Source organism: Sapajus apella, unplaced genomic scaffold (assembly GCF_009761245.1).
Source record: "Sapajus apella isolate SASKATOON/1434 unplaced genomic scaffold, GSC_monkey_1.0 scaffold69, whole genome shotgun sequence".
In the NCBI taxonomy this organism is placed as follows: domain Eukaryota; kingdom Metazoa; phylum Chordata; class Mammalia; order Primates; family Cebidae; genus Sapajus; species Sapajus apella.
Genome location: NW_022437009.1, coordinates 5,242,355 through 5,255,351, shown reverse-complemented (window position 1 = coordinate 5,255,351; position 12,997 = coordinate 5,242,355). Strand labels below are relative to the sequence as shown.

General features: G+C 31.3%; 1 protein-coding gene across 4 annotated transcripts in view; it reads left to right on the top strand.

Moving 5' to 3' along the window:
* Nucleotides 1-12,997, top strand: part of SYCP1 (synaptonemal complex protein 1) — a 119,638-nt gene that overhangs the window by 58,193 nt on the left and 48,448 nt on the right. For 3 of the 4 annotated variants that reach the window (XM_032249647.1, XM_032249645.1, XM_032249646.1), the window contains exons 19-21: nucleotides 9,117-9,198; nucleotides 11,958-12,020; nucleotides 12,184-12,246. In XM_032249647.1, coding sequence (XP_032105538.1) covers nucleotides 9,117-9,198; nucleotides 11,958-12,020; nucleotides 12,184-12,246 — 208 coding nt within the window. Of the gene's footprint in view, nucleotides 1-686; nucleotides 805-1,613; nucleotides 1,685-9,116; nucleotides 9,199-11,957; nucleotides 12,021-12,183; nucleotides 12,247-12,997 lie in introns of all 4 variants that reach the window. The other variant, XM_032249648.1, reaches the window with a different exon arrangement.

Genomic DNA, 12,997 nt, shown 5'->3' with positions numbered 1-12,997 from the left:
CCTTGATATATTTGCTTTTCATGGCTTAGTGAAACAATCTCCTCTTTAATGAATTTCCAGTATCATTAAGTAGAAATAGATAATAGATGCTTCTGAAATCACTGTGTAGAGACACATATTCCTCTGGCTTCATTTAAAATTGATACTGGATGAAACCAATACAGCAATAATTTCTCTTCCGAGGTAGAACATTTGAGACCTTTTAAGAGCAAGTTAGGTGTTGTGCACAAAAGTTAAACCTAGTTTTATTTATTTTAATGAAAATATTTTATAATATTTTATAGTAGCTCATGCCTCATGTACTACTTTAATCAAGTTATAAGAAGTTTGAAATAACTTCTAAAAGACAGTCTAATGGATAGGAAAAAATTATTGAAGAAAATAATGTACTCTTCAAAATTTGTGGAAAGTATGAAAGGATAAGAGTACAGGGAACATGCAAGGAAATATATTGTGTGATATTTGAAAATTTACTAAAGAAAAATTTCAAAAATATGTAAATTAGAAGGAATAATGTAATGATTAACCTATCATGCAGCTTCAGGAATTATAAACCAGTGGTCAATTTTGTTTCGTGTTTTTCCTCAAGCCCTTCATCCCTTTCCTCTATCGTTATTTTGAATTAAATTCCATATTATGTCATTTCATTTGTAAATATTTTGGTATGACTTTTTTAAAAAAAATAGGCTTAAGAATACTGAATTAACTTCATGCTGCAACAAGCTTTCACTAGAGAACAAAGAACTCGCACAGGAAATAAGTGATATGATCCTAGAACTCAAGAAACAGCAAGAAGATATTAATGTGAGTTTACAAAAAAGTGCTGGTTACTTAGTTTCCTTTAAATTAGTTAGGTTAGAATAGATGACCTCTAAAGATCCTTTGAACTTTAAAGTCTGATTGCTTTAGAGCTAAAACTTTGTTTTAGAAGAAAAATATGCATATTGGTCTTAGAGGGTGGTAATGTGCAACAGAGACTACCCTCTGATTAACGTAGAGGCTACTCCTAGAAAAAAGTTAATCTAATTTTAAGCATCAAGATTTTAAAAAAGTATTTAGTCAATAGGTATTTAAGTCATATAAGATTGTGGAGGATACAATGATAAATAAAATATCACCCTTTCTCTTTAAGAACTTATGACAATAAAAACAGTAATTTCTCACATAACTTAAGCAAAATAGTTTGTCATATGTGTTGTTAATGGGACGAAGTGTTATCAAAGTTCGCAGGATCACTTCTACTTTGGATAAAGAGAAGACTTCAGAAAGAATATGGCATTGATTTTGGTCTTTAAAGATGAATTTGAGTTCAGTAGGTAACAGTGAATGGAAAACATTACTTGAAGTGACAATATGAACAAAGGATACAGACTCTAGCACTGGGAACCAAATGAATCATGTTTTGTTAACTGTTATATAGAGATTGTTGGGAAAATAAAGTAAAGATTAAAAAGTAGTATGGAACTATACAAGTTGAAAAGCTCATTTTTTTTTTTTTTGCTTTATATATAGCTAAATAAATTTTATGCTAACAGATAAAGGTCTTAAATAGTAGTTTAAATTTTATTTTTGTTAAAACAAAATAATTGATATAAACAACATTATTTCTTTAGAATAGCAAAAAGCAAGAAGAAAGGATGTTGAAACAAATAGAAAACCTGGAAGAAACAGAAACACAATTAAGGCAAGACTAACAAATTGGCCTTTTTTATCTGGCAAAATATTTTGATATTTCTTTTCTATTAACTTTTATCATTAATTTAAATTGAACTGATGTTGAATATTGTATAAAGTAAATATTAGACATATATCAATGTTGTGGAATCCTGCCAAAAAATAAAATTATAATAATGTCTATATTATACTTAGTGTTAAAAGTTAGTGAGATTAGACAAAGAAATTTTAAAGCATCATAAACTTTCTAATTATTTAATATTTAATTAAGAAAATATACTAATTACATTTCCTAAAATACAGAAGAGAAATTTTGAAAATTACTTCTAATCATATGAAATATTCTAATGGAGTATTTATACCCACTCTATATTTTAAAGCATGTATTTGGTCATTGCTTATAATTATATATATATAATTTTACATGTGGTTTTTCCATTTAATATTATTTTTAACATTATTAATGTTTCTGTGTGTTTACACAGTCATCTAATGCCCATCTACCAGTTATTCAAGTGGATGTAATGACAGTATTTGAGCAAATTTTCTTTTGGATATTTAAATTTTTGGTTTTTCATTGTCATAAATAATACTAGTAAACATTTTGGCACATAAATACTTTTTCCTTATTTTGAATTTGATAAGATTTAAGTGTAGAATATATTAGATCATAGTAATAGTGATTTTAATGGTTTGATGGTTAAATAGTTTCCAATAGGTTGTATCAATTAAAAACCATACAATACAACAAATATTATAGGAAAATGCTGGTCCTAAAATGTTTTGATTAATATTGGGTATTCTTAATTTATTCATAATTTAAAAGATAAGAATAAGTCATTTTTTATATATTGTGATTTTTATTTTTTGGGTAAGCTTTCAAAGCTTTCAAGTTTGATTTTAGAATTTCTTTTAAAAATTATCTGCTTATACCCATTGTCCTCTAATCTTTTGAGGTTATTTTCTTAAGCTTCTAAAAATATATTAATCTTTTGTGTGGCTTATTTATAGCATATATTTTCCCTAACCTGTTGTTTTCCTTTAACTTCAGAGAAATTTTTATTATATGAAAGGTTTGTCTTTTGTGATTTTACCATTTCTTTTCTTTTCTTTTTTTTTTTTTTTTTTTGAGATGGAGTCTTGCTCTCTTGCCCAGGCTGGAGTGCAGTGGTGTGATCTCGTTCAAATACATGAACATATAAAGTTTGTCTGTCTCTACCTGGCTTATTTCAGTTAACATAATGATCTCCAGTTTCATCTGCACTATTGTAAATGACAAGATCTTATTCTTTATGGCTGAATAGTACTCCATGGTGTATATGCATCACATTTTCATTATCCATTCATCTGTTGATGGACACTTACGTAGCTTTCAAATCTTGGCTATTGTGAACAGTGCAATTAACAGAATGCAAATATCTCTTTGATACATTGATTTCCTTTCTTTGGGGTATATACATAGGAGTGGGATTGCTGGATGACATGGTAGCTCTATTTTTGAGGAGCCTCCAACCCATTCTCCATAGCAGTTGTATTAACTTACATTCCCCCCAGCAGTGTATGAGGGTTTCCTTTTCTCCACATCATACCAGCATTTTTTATTGCCTGACTTTTGGATAAAAGCCATTTTAACTGGGGTAAGATGATATCTCATTTTAGTTTTGATTTGCATTTCTCTGATGATTGATGATGTTCAATACCTTTTCATATACCTGTTTGCCATTGGTATGTCTTCTTTTGAAAGATGCCCATTTAGATCTTTTGTCCATTTTTTTCCATTGGATTATTAGATTTATTCCCATAGAGTTATTTGAGGCCCTTATATATTGTGTGTATTAATCCTTTGTCAGATGGATAGTTTACAAATATTTTCTCCCATTCTGTGGGTTGTCTCCTCACTTTGCTGATTTTTTTTTTTCTGTGCAGAAGCTTTTTAACTTGATGTGATCTGATTTGTCTGTTTTTTGCTTTGGTTGTCTGTACTTGCTGGATGTTATTCAAGAAATCTTTGCCCAGTCCAATGTCCTGGAGAGTTCCCTTGATGATTTCTTTTAGTAATTTCATAGCGTGAGAGCTTAGATTTAAGTCATTGATCCATTTTGATTTGATTTTTATATATGGTAAGAGATATGGGTCTAATTTTATTTTTCTGCATATGGATATCTAGCAGATTTCCCAGCACTGTGTATTGAAACTATCCTTTCCCCAATGTGTGATCTTGGCACCTTTGTCAAAGATGAGTTCACTGCAGATATATGGATTTGTTTCTTAGTTTTCTGTTCTGTTTCATTGGTTTGTGTTTCTGTTTTTATACTAGTGCCATGCTGTTTTGGTTACTATAGCTGTGTAGTAGAATTTGAAATCAGGTAATGTGATTCCTCTAGTTTTATTCTTTTTACCCAGAATATCTTTGGCTATTCTGGGTCTTTTGTGGTTTCATATAAATTTTAAGATTGTTTCTTCTAATTTTGTGAAGAATGTCATTGGTATTTTGATAGAGATTGCACTGAATCTGTAGGTTGCTTTGGGTAGTACGGACATTTTAACAATATTGATTGTTCCAATCCATGAGCAGGGAATATCTTTCTACTTTTGTGTCCTCTTCAATTTCATTCATCAGTGTTTTATAGAGTTTGCATTGTAAAGATCTTTCACTTCTTTGGTGGGGTTAATTTCTAGGTGTTTAATTTTATTTATAGCTATTGTAAATGGGAGTACTTTCTTGATTTATTTTTCAGATTGTTTGCTGTTGGCATATAAAAATGCTACTAATTTTTTTTTCCTGAAACTTTCCTGAATTTGCTTATTAGTTCTAATAGTTTTTTTGGTGGGATCTTTAGGCTTTTCCCAGTATAAGATTATATCATCTGCAAGCAAGGATAATTTTCCTTCTTTTCCAATTTGAATGCCCCTTATTTCTTCCTCTTTTCTAATTGCTCTAGCTAGGACCTACAGTACTATGTTGAATTCAACAGTGGTGAAAGTGGGCATCCTTGTTTTGTTTCAGATCTTAGAGGAAAGGCCTTCAGTGTTTTCCCATTTAGTATGATACTAGCTGTGGGTCAACCATATATGGCTTTTATTATGTTGAAGTATGTTCCTTCTGTACCCAGTTCTTTGAGGGTTTTTATCATGAAGGGATGTTGAATTATATCAAATGCTTTTCAGCGTCAATAGAAATGATCATATAGTTTTTGTCCTATAGCGTGTTGATATGATGTATCACATTGATTGATTTATATATGTTGAATCATCCCTACATTTGTGGAATAAGTCTCACTTGGTTCTGATTAATGATCCTTTTACTATATTGTTGAATTTGGTTTGCTAGTATTTTGTTGAAGATTTTTGCATCAATGTTCATCAGGGATATTGGCTTTTAGTTTCCTTTTTTTTTAATGTGTCTTTATTTGGCTTTGGTATCAGGGTAATACTGGCCTTACACAATGAGTTTAGCAGTAATCCCTCCTCCTTTATTTTTTGGAATAGTTTGTGCAGGATAGATATTAACTCTTCTTTAAATGTTTTGAAAAACTCAGCAGTGAAGCCATCAGGTCCTGGATTTTTCTTTGCTAGGAGACTTTTTATTGTAGCTTTGATCTCGTTACTTGCTTTTGATCTGTTCACATTTTAAATTTCTTTATGGTTCAATTTTGTTAGGCTGTATGTGTCTAGATATTTATCCATTTCTTCTAGGTTTTCCAATTTATTGATGTATGGTTCCTTAGAGTAGCCCCTAATGATCCTTTGAATTTCTGAGATACCGGTTATACTATCTCCTTTTTCATCTCCATTTTAAAATTTATTTGGGTCTTCTCTTTTTTTTCTTAGTTCATCTTCTTAAAGTTTTGTCAATTTTATCTTTTCAAAAAAACAACTTTTTGTTTTGTTGATATTTTGTATTGCTTTCTTTATTTATTTCTGCCCTGATCTTTATTATTTCTTCTCTTCTACTAATTTGGGTTTGGTTTGCTCTTGCTTTCTCTAGTTTTTTAAGATGCACCATTAGGTTGTTTGACTTTTTTAACTTTTTTGACATAGGCACTTATAAACACACCTCTTAGAACTCCTTTTGCTGTATCCCATAGGTTTCAGTGTGTTGTCTTTCTACTATCCTTTGTTTCAATAAATTTTTCAATTTTCTTCTTAATCTCTTTATTGACCCACTAAACATTCAGTAGGATATTTTTAAATTTTCATGTGTTTTTACAGTTTTTAAAATTCTTCTTGTTATTAATTTTCAGTTCAATTTCATTGTAGTCAAGAGTATATACTTGATATGATTTCAAATTTTTTGAATGTTTTAAGACTTGTTTTGTGGCTTAACATATGGTCTATCTTTAGGAATGTTCCATGTGCTTAGGAGAAAGATGTTTATTCACAGTTGTTGGATGAAATGTTCTGTAACTATATATTAGGTTCATTTGGTCTAAAGTGCAGATTGCTTGATGTTTCTTTGGATGATCAAAGTCTGCAGGATCTGTCCAATGCTGAAAGTGGGGTGTTTAAGTTAGCAGTTGTTATTTTTTACTGGAACCTATCTCTCTTTAGCTCTAATAATATTTGTTTTATGTATCTGTGTGCTCAAGTGTTGTGTGTATATATCTTTATAATTGTTATGTTCTCTAGCTGAATTCATCTCTTTGTCATCATATAATGACCTTCTTTGTCTCTTTTTATAGTTTTTGTATTGAAATCTATAACATGGCATAAATATAGCCATATAAACAAATATATATATATATATATATATATATATATATATATAAAGCTATTTCTGCTCTTTTTAAGTTTCCGTTTGCATGGAGTTTCTTTTTCCATTCCTATATTTTCAGTCTGTGTATCTTTACAGGTGAAGAGGTGTTTCTTGTTAGGCAACAGCCTGTTGAATCTTGTTTTTTTATCCATTCAGTTGCTCTATGTCTTTTGATTGGAGGGTTTAGTCCATTTACATTCAACGTTATCGATAAATAAGGACTTACTCTAGCCATTTTGTTATTCGTTTTCTGGTTGTTTTGTGGTCTCTTCTTTCTTATTTCTTTCCTTCTTGTTTTCCTTATAGTAAAGGCATTTTCTTTGGTGGTATGTTTTAATTTCCTACTTTTTCATTTTTATCTGTTGTGTATTTTTTTTTATTTGAGGTTACAGTGAGGCTTGCAAATATCTTATAACCCACTATTTTAAACTGATGACAAGTTAACTGATTGCATAAGCAAATAAACAAGCAAAGAGAAAACGAATAAAAACTCTACACTTTGTTTCCCTATAAAATATAAATAAAAACAACAAAATTTTTGTTGTTTTTATTTATATTTTATTATATTTATGTCTAGAAAAATTGTTATTAGTTTTCATCAGTTCATCTTTTTGTCTTCCTATTTAAGATAGGCCGAGCGTGGTGGCTTATGCCTATAATCCCAGCACTTTGGGAGGCTGAGGCGGGTGAGTCACCAGAGGTCAGGAGTACGAGACCAGCCAGGCCAAGATGATGAAACCCTGTCTCTACTAAAAATACAAAAATTAGCTGGGTGTGGTGGTGGGTGCCTGTAATCCCAGCTACTCAGGAGCCTGAGGCAGGAGAATCACTTGAACGTGGGAGGCAGAGGTTGCAGTGAGCGACAAAAGCGAGACTCTGTCTTAAAAAAGAGATATGACCAGTTACAGTCCACAATTACATTGTTATAATACTCTGGTTTTACTGTTACCAGTGAGTTGTATATCTTCAGATGATTTCTTATTGCTCATTAACATTCTTTTCTTACAGATGGAAGAACTCTCTTTAACATTTGTTATAGGTCAGATCTGGTGTTAATGGAATTTCTTAGCTTATGTTTGTCTGAGAAAGTCTTTATTTCTCCTTCATGTTTGAAGGATATTTTCACTGGATATACTATTCTAGGGTCTAAGCTTTTTCCTTTAGCGCTTTAAATATGACATGACAATCTCTGGGCCTGTAAGGTTTCCATTGAAAAGTCTTCTGCCTGACATACTGCATGTTATTTATTTCTTTTCTCTTGCTGCTTTTAGAATTCTTTCTTTGTCCTTGACCTCTGTGAGTTTGATTTTTAAATGCCTTAAGGTAGTCTTCTTTGGTTTAAATATACTTGATGTTCTAATAACCTTTTTGTCCTTGAATATTTAGATGGTTCTCTAGGTTGGGAAGTTCTCTGTTATTATGCCCTTGAATCAACTTACTACCCTCGTCTCTGTCTCTACCTCCTCTTTAAGGCCAATGACTCTTAGATTTGCCCTTTTGAGGCTGTTTTCTAGATCTTGTAGGCATGTCTACTAAGCATTCTTGTATTGCTATAAAGAAATACCTGAGACTGGGTAATTTCTAAAGAAAAGAGGTTAATTGGCTTATAGTTCTCTAGGTCATACAGAAAGCATGGTGATGACACCTGCTTACCTTCTTGGAAGGCCTTAGGGAACTTTTACTCATGGTAGAAGGCAAAAAAGGAGCAGGCACTTCACATGGCAAAAGCAGGAGCAAGAGTGGTGGGGAGGACACACTTTTAAACATCCAAATGTTGCAAGAATTTGCTATTGCCGACATCCTCAAGCCATGAGGGATCTGCCCCTGACTCAAACACCTCCCACCAGTCTCCACTTCCAATATTGGGGATTATATTTCAATATGAAATTTGGGTGAGAACAAATATCCAAACTATATCATTGCACCTCCCCTACCCACATCTCATATTTTTCACATTCCTAAATACAATCATGCCTTCCAAATAGTTCCCCAGAGTCATAACTCATTCCACCATTACTCAAAAGTCCAAAGGCCAAAGTCTCATCTGAGAGAAGGCAAGTCCTTTCCACCTGTAAAATCAAAACAAGTTAATTACTTCCAAGATACCATGGGCATACAGGTATTGAATAAATACTCCCATTCCAAAATGGAGAAATCAACCAGAAGAATTGAGTTCAGGCTCCATGCAAATCTGAAACTCAGCAGGGCAGTCATTAAATCTTAAAGCTCCAAAATAATCTCCTTTGACTCCATATGCGACATACAGGGAACACTGGTACAAAGGGTGGGCTCTTCTGGCCTTGGGCAGCTCTGCCCCTGTTGCTTTGTATTTTGATATTTAGTTTATCTTTCTCTTTTTTAAAACTATAAAAACGTTTAAAGCCATCAATTTACTTCTGAACACAATGATGAATTTATAACATAGTGTTTGATATGTAATGTTTCCTTGTTCATTATTTTCTAAATAACTTGTTTTTATATTTTAAGTTTCCATTTAATCCATTAGTTGTTTAGATGACTTCCGCATGTTTGGGGACTCTTGTTTGTACTTGTATTCTGAAGTATTCAGTTTTGGATTTTACATTTGGTTAAATAATGTGGTCTTTGAAACTTCCTTATTTTGATTATTTGAGATCTTTATATCTAGTAATTTTTATTATAATGTCACTCTTCCATTTTCTTTTAGAAATGAACTGGAATATGTGAGAGAAGAGCTAAAACAGAAAAGAGATGAAGTTAAATGTAAATTGGACAAGAGTGAAGAAAATGTATGTTATATTTAATAATAAATTTTATTACCAAATTTCAAATCATAAGAGCAACACCATGGTCTAAAATAAAAAAAAGAAAGTATACTGTTGTACAAATAATAGTGATCTAGAGACTGTCATCAGCCATCAACCTTAAATATCTAGGAAAAGTTGGATAATTTTACTATTAATATGTGATCTATATCTAGAAGAAATAGTGGCATAATTCTGATTTTTTATTAACATATGCACAATATTTAATGTATACTTACATTTTTAGGCTAAAGAAAAGGCTCATACTTTAGTAATATAAAATATATGGATAACAAATAGTTTAATAAGTTTGTGTCATGCTTTGGTGAGTATGATAACAAATTAAGATAATAAGGTTCTTAGGGAAGAATGTCATAAAAATGGAATAGTACAAGGTATGTGACATGATTATAGAATATATTATACAGAATGGAAGAAAATTGTGCCAAAGTAGAAAGCTCGATCTAGATTATGAGATCTTTGATTGTGTTTTTTTTCATTTGTTCAACAAATATTATTGACCACCTACTATGTGCCAGATACTGTTCTGGGTGTTACATTTGGATTTCATTTATTTGGGACATAGTAGTGATCTAAGTAAAGTTTTTTAATGGGGAGGTGACACCTTTTAATATTTGAGAATGAAATGGGGAGAGATGAAAGGCATTGGAATTAGTAGGAAGGCTATTAAAAGTAGTCCTGAAAGTTCTAAAAAAAATCTTGGTGAGAACTCTGGCCTAGTTTAGTTCATATTTAATCCTGAGCCAATCATTGTAGCTAGGAGATAGAGTAACCTGGCTAAGCCTGAGCTGCATGTCCATTCACAGAGATAGAGTTAGCCCCCATCAAATATCATGACCTGAGCAGGACTACTGTGGATTTTATAGTAGAGTAGTTCTTGTAGGAAAGGGTGCTGGCCAGACCAAAACAGAGGCCCCCTATTTGGATACTATTAGAGTCTGTAGAAAGAACATGTAATCCAAACTTGAGTTAGGGCATGCTTCCTGAAAGAAGTCACATTCAATGTGAAGCCTTAGATTAATAGGAATTAGTCGAGGGCAGGTGGTGGACACAAGTATAGCAGGGAGGATAATATTCTAAGTTGAAAATATATAAACATTGTATGGGTAAGTCTGAAAGTATCAGAGCATGGCATATTTAAGTAACTATAAAAAGTTCATTGTGACTGAAAGATGGAGTGTAAGGTAATGGTGGTAGTGGGCAGAGTGAGGAAAGATGAGGGTAGGGAGAGGTAAGCATGGAGAGATGAAGGTGGGGAAAGATGAGGGTGAATCATTTAAGGCCACATAAGCTATATTTAGGAGTTTGAGGTCATTGAATAATTTTGACATGAGGATTGTTAAAATTATATTTACACTTTTGAGAGCTGTAAAACTATTGGAATAGTTCAAGGATGAGATGAGCTAACATTTTAAAGGGCTTAAATAGACCAGGTGCATTCTAGATTCTTTCTTGTTATCTTGCTTAACTGGAAGTCATTATTGCTCTTATTTTATGAATTGGGAAATCAGACCTCCAAAGGATAAAAACCTTCAAAAGATTACATGACTAAGAAAGTAGCAGAGTTGGTCTTCTGCATTCTTTACACTATATCACATTTACCTCTCTGAAAAGCGATTTTTCTTTTAGTTCATATATATTAGTTAAATTCAACCTGAAAAAATGAACTTAATCTACTAAATACTTGGTATGTAATTCACTACTTAAAAATTTGTAACAGAGGCCATTGCAGATCATTAAGCCTGTTGTTTGTCATGGAGAAAAACATGAATTTCATTTTTAACATAAAATAAAATTCTCCCTTAAGAATTTAAAACATAATTTATTTTGCCAATATACAAAATATTAGTGATGATTTAAGGAAAAAAATGAAATGCATGACAAATTTTTAGCATATTTCAGTTTTCCATATTTGGATTTCAACTTACTTGTTGAAACAGATTCCCAGAAAGAATCCAGGCTGTAAATATTTCCAGATATTTTGTATGACATTGAATTTCATTATACTTTTTCCCCCCAATCTGGTACCTTAATTCAGACATTTGTTACTTCATATACATTTTACCTATCTGAGCCTTAGTTTCCTCATCTCTCAAATGGAGATAATGCCTATCCTTTTCTGATGGTTGCAAAGTTCAGAATTAACAAATGTTTGTGAAAGCTATATTTAATAGATTATAAATGTTTATATATGACAAAAAATTCAAGATAAACTGGGAAAGCTGATAAAACATCATAAAGATAAGAATGATGAATGTTGACATATAAGCAGCAACATGAAAATGATTTTTTTAACAGAGAAAAATTATATATATTTATGGCATACAAAGTGATGTTTTGATATATGTATACATTGTGAAATGATTAAATCATGCTAGTTAACATATTCATAATTTCACATACAAAGATAATTTTTTTTTTTAAAAAGGGATACTGAGGCTGAGTATAGTGGCTTACACTTGTAATCCCAGCACTTTGGGAGGCTGAGGTGGGAGGATCACTTGAGCCCAGGAGTTGGAGGTTGCAGTGAGCTATGATTGCATTTGTATTTAGATGATCTTTATTAAAATTTGTGATTATAGTATAATTTTTATATTAATGGAATTACCATGATTTTGAAGTGGTCTTTATTAGTACCTTATGCAATATTTTTATTAGTCTGAAATTGCCTGTTTTGACTGGAATACTGAATAAAATAGTTGTAATTTCTCATAATTTTTTAGCGTAACAATTTAAGGAAACAAGTTGAAAATAAAAACAAACGTATTGAAGAACTTCAGCAGGAGGTATGTATTTTTTTTTATAAATATTCTCAAAATCAAACTGATATTTTCACCATAGTTTTAGAGAATAATGCTTTCCCTTCCTTTAGTAATTTAAGTCAAAATCAGTGGAAAGGTGGGTTTGAATAACTTTAGTACTAAATATATTTATTTTTACTTTTAACAGAATAAGGCCTTGAAAAAAAAAGGTATAGCAGAAAGCAAGCAACTGAATGTTTATGAGATAAAGGTATTTGGCATCTTTATTTTTGTTTTTTTTAAATACTAATAGATAGATGAGAATTTAGAAATTTTATGCCACTTATTTACACCGTAACAATATAAAATGAAAATTGTATTCAAGCAGCTTAAGAATATATGTGCATGCATGAGCTGTTTGTGTGTGGTCATATTCCCTACGTCTAGGTGTGATTATCCTGCTCCAAAAGGGGCAGGATAAAACAAATTAAAGCTCTACAGTGTAAGCTCCTGATATTAAAGCCATATTTTGTAATCTTATTCATAAGTCTTTGAACAATGACTGACAGTAAGTATTCAATAAATAGTTTTTGAATTATAAATGGAAAACAGCAGTTCTCATTGTATTAAGTATGTGCTTTTTGGGAGGAAACATAAAAATCTTAGACCTTCCTTTAATATTATTTGAAATTAAAAATATGTAAATGTGATTAAAAAGTAAGTCAAGTAAGGATTTTCATAAATTGTTGATATTCTATATAAATGTAGGAGATACATATATCTTATAATTCAGCTCTTCTACTTCCAGGTAAAGTCAGGAGAAAGGTACAAAAATATTCATAGCAGTATTATTTTTGTTAGCCCCAAACAGAAGACAACACACATGTCAATTAGTAGTATAAAAATCAGTCAATAAAAAAATAACACAAAATAACCCAGATGTTGGAATTAGCAGATAAGGTCTTTTATGCAGCTATTATAAACATGTTCAAAGACAGAAAGGAAACTATGGTCATAATGAA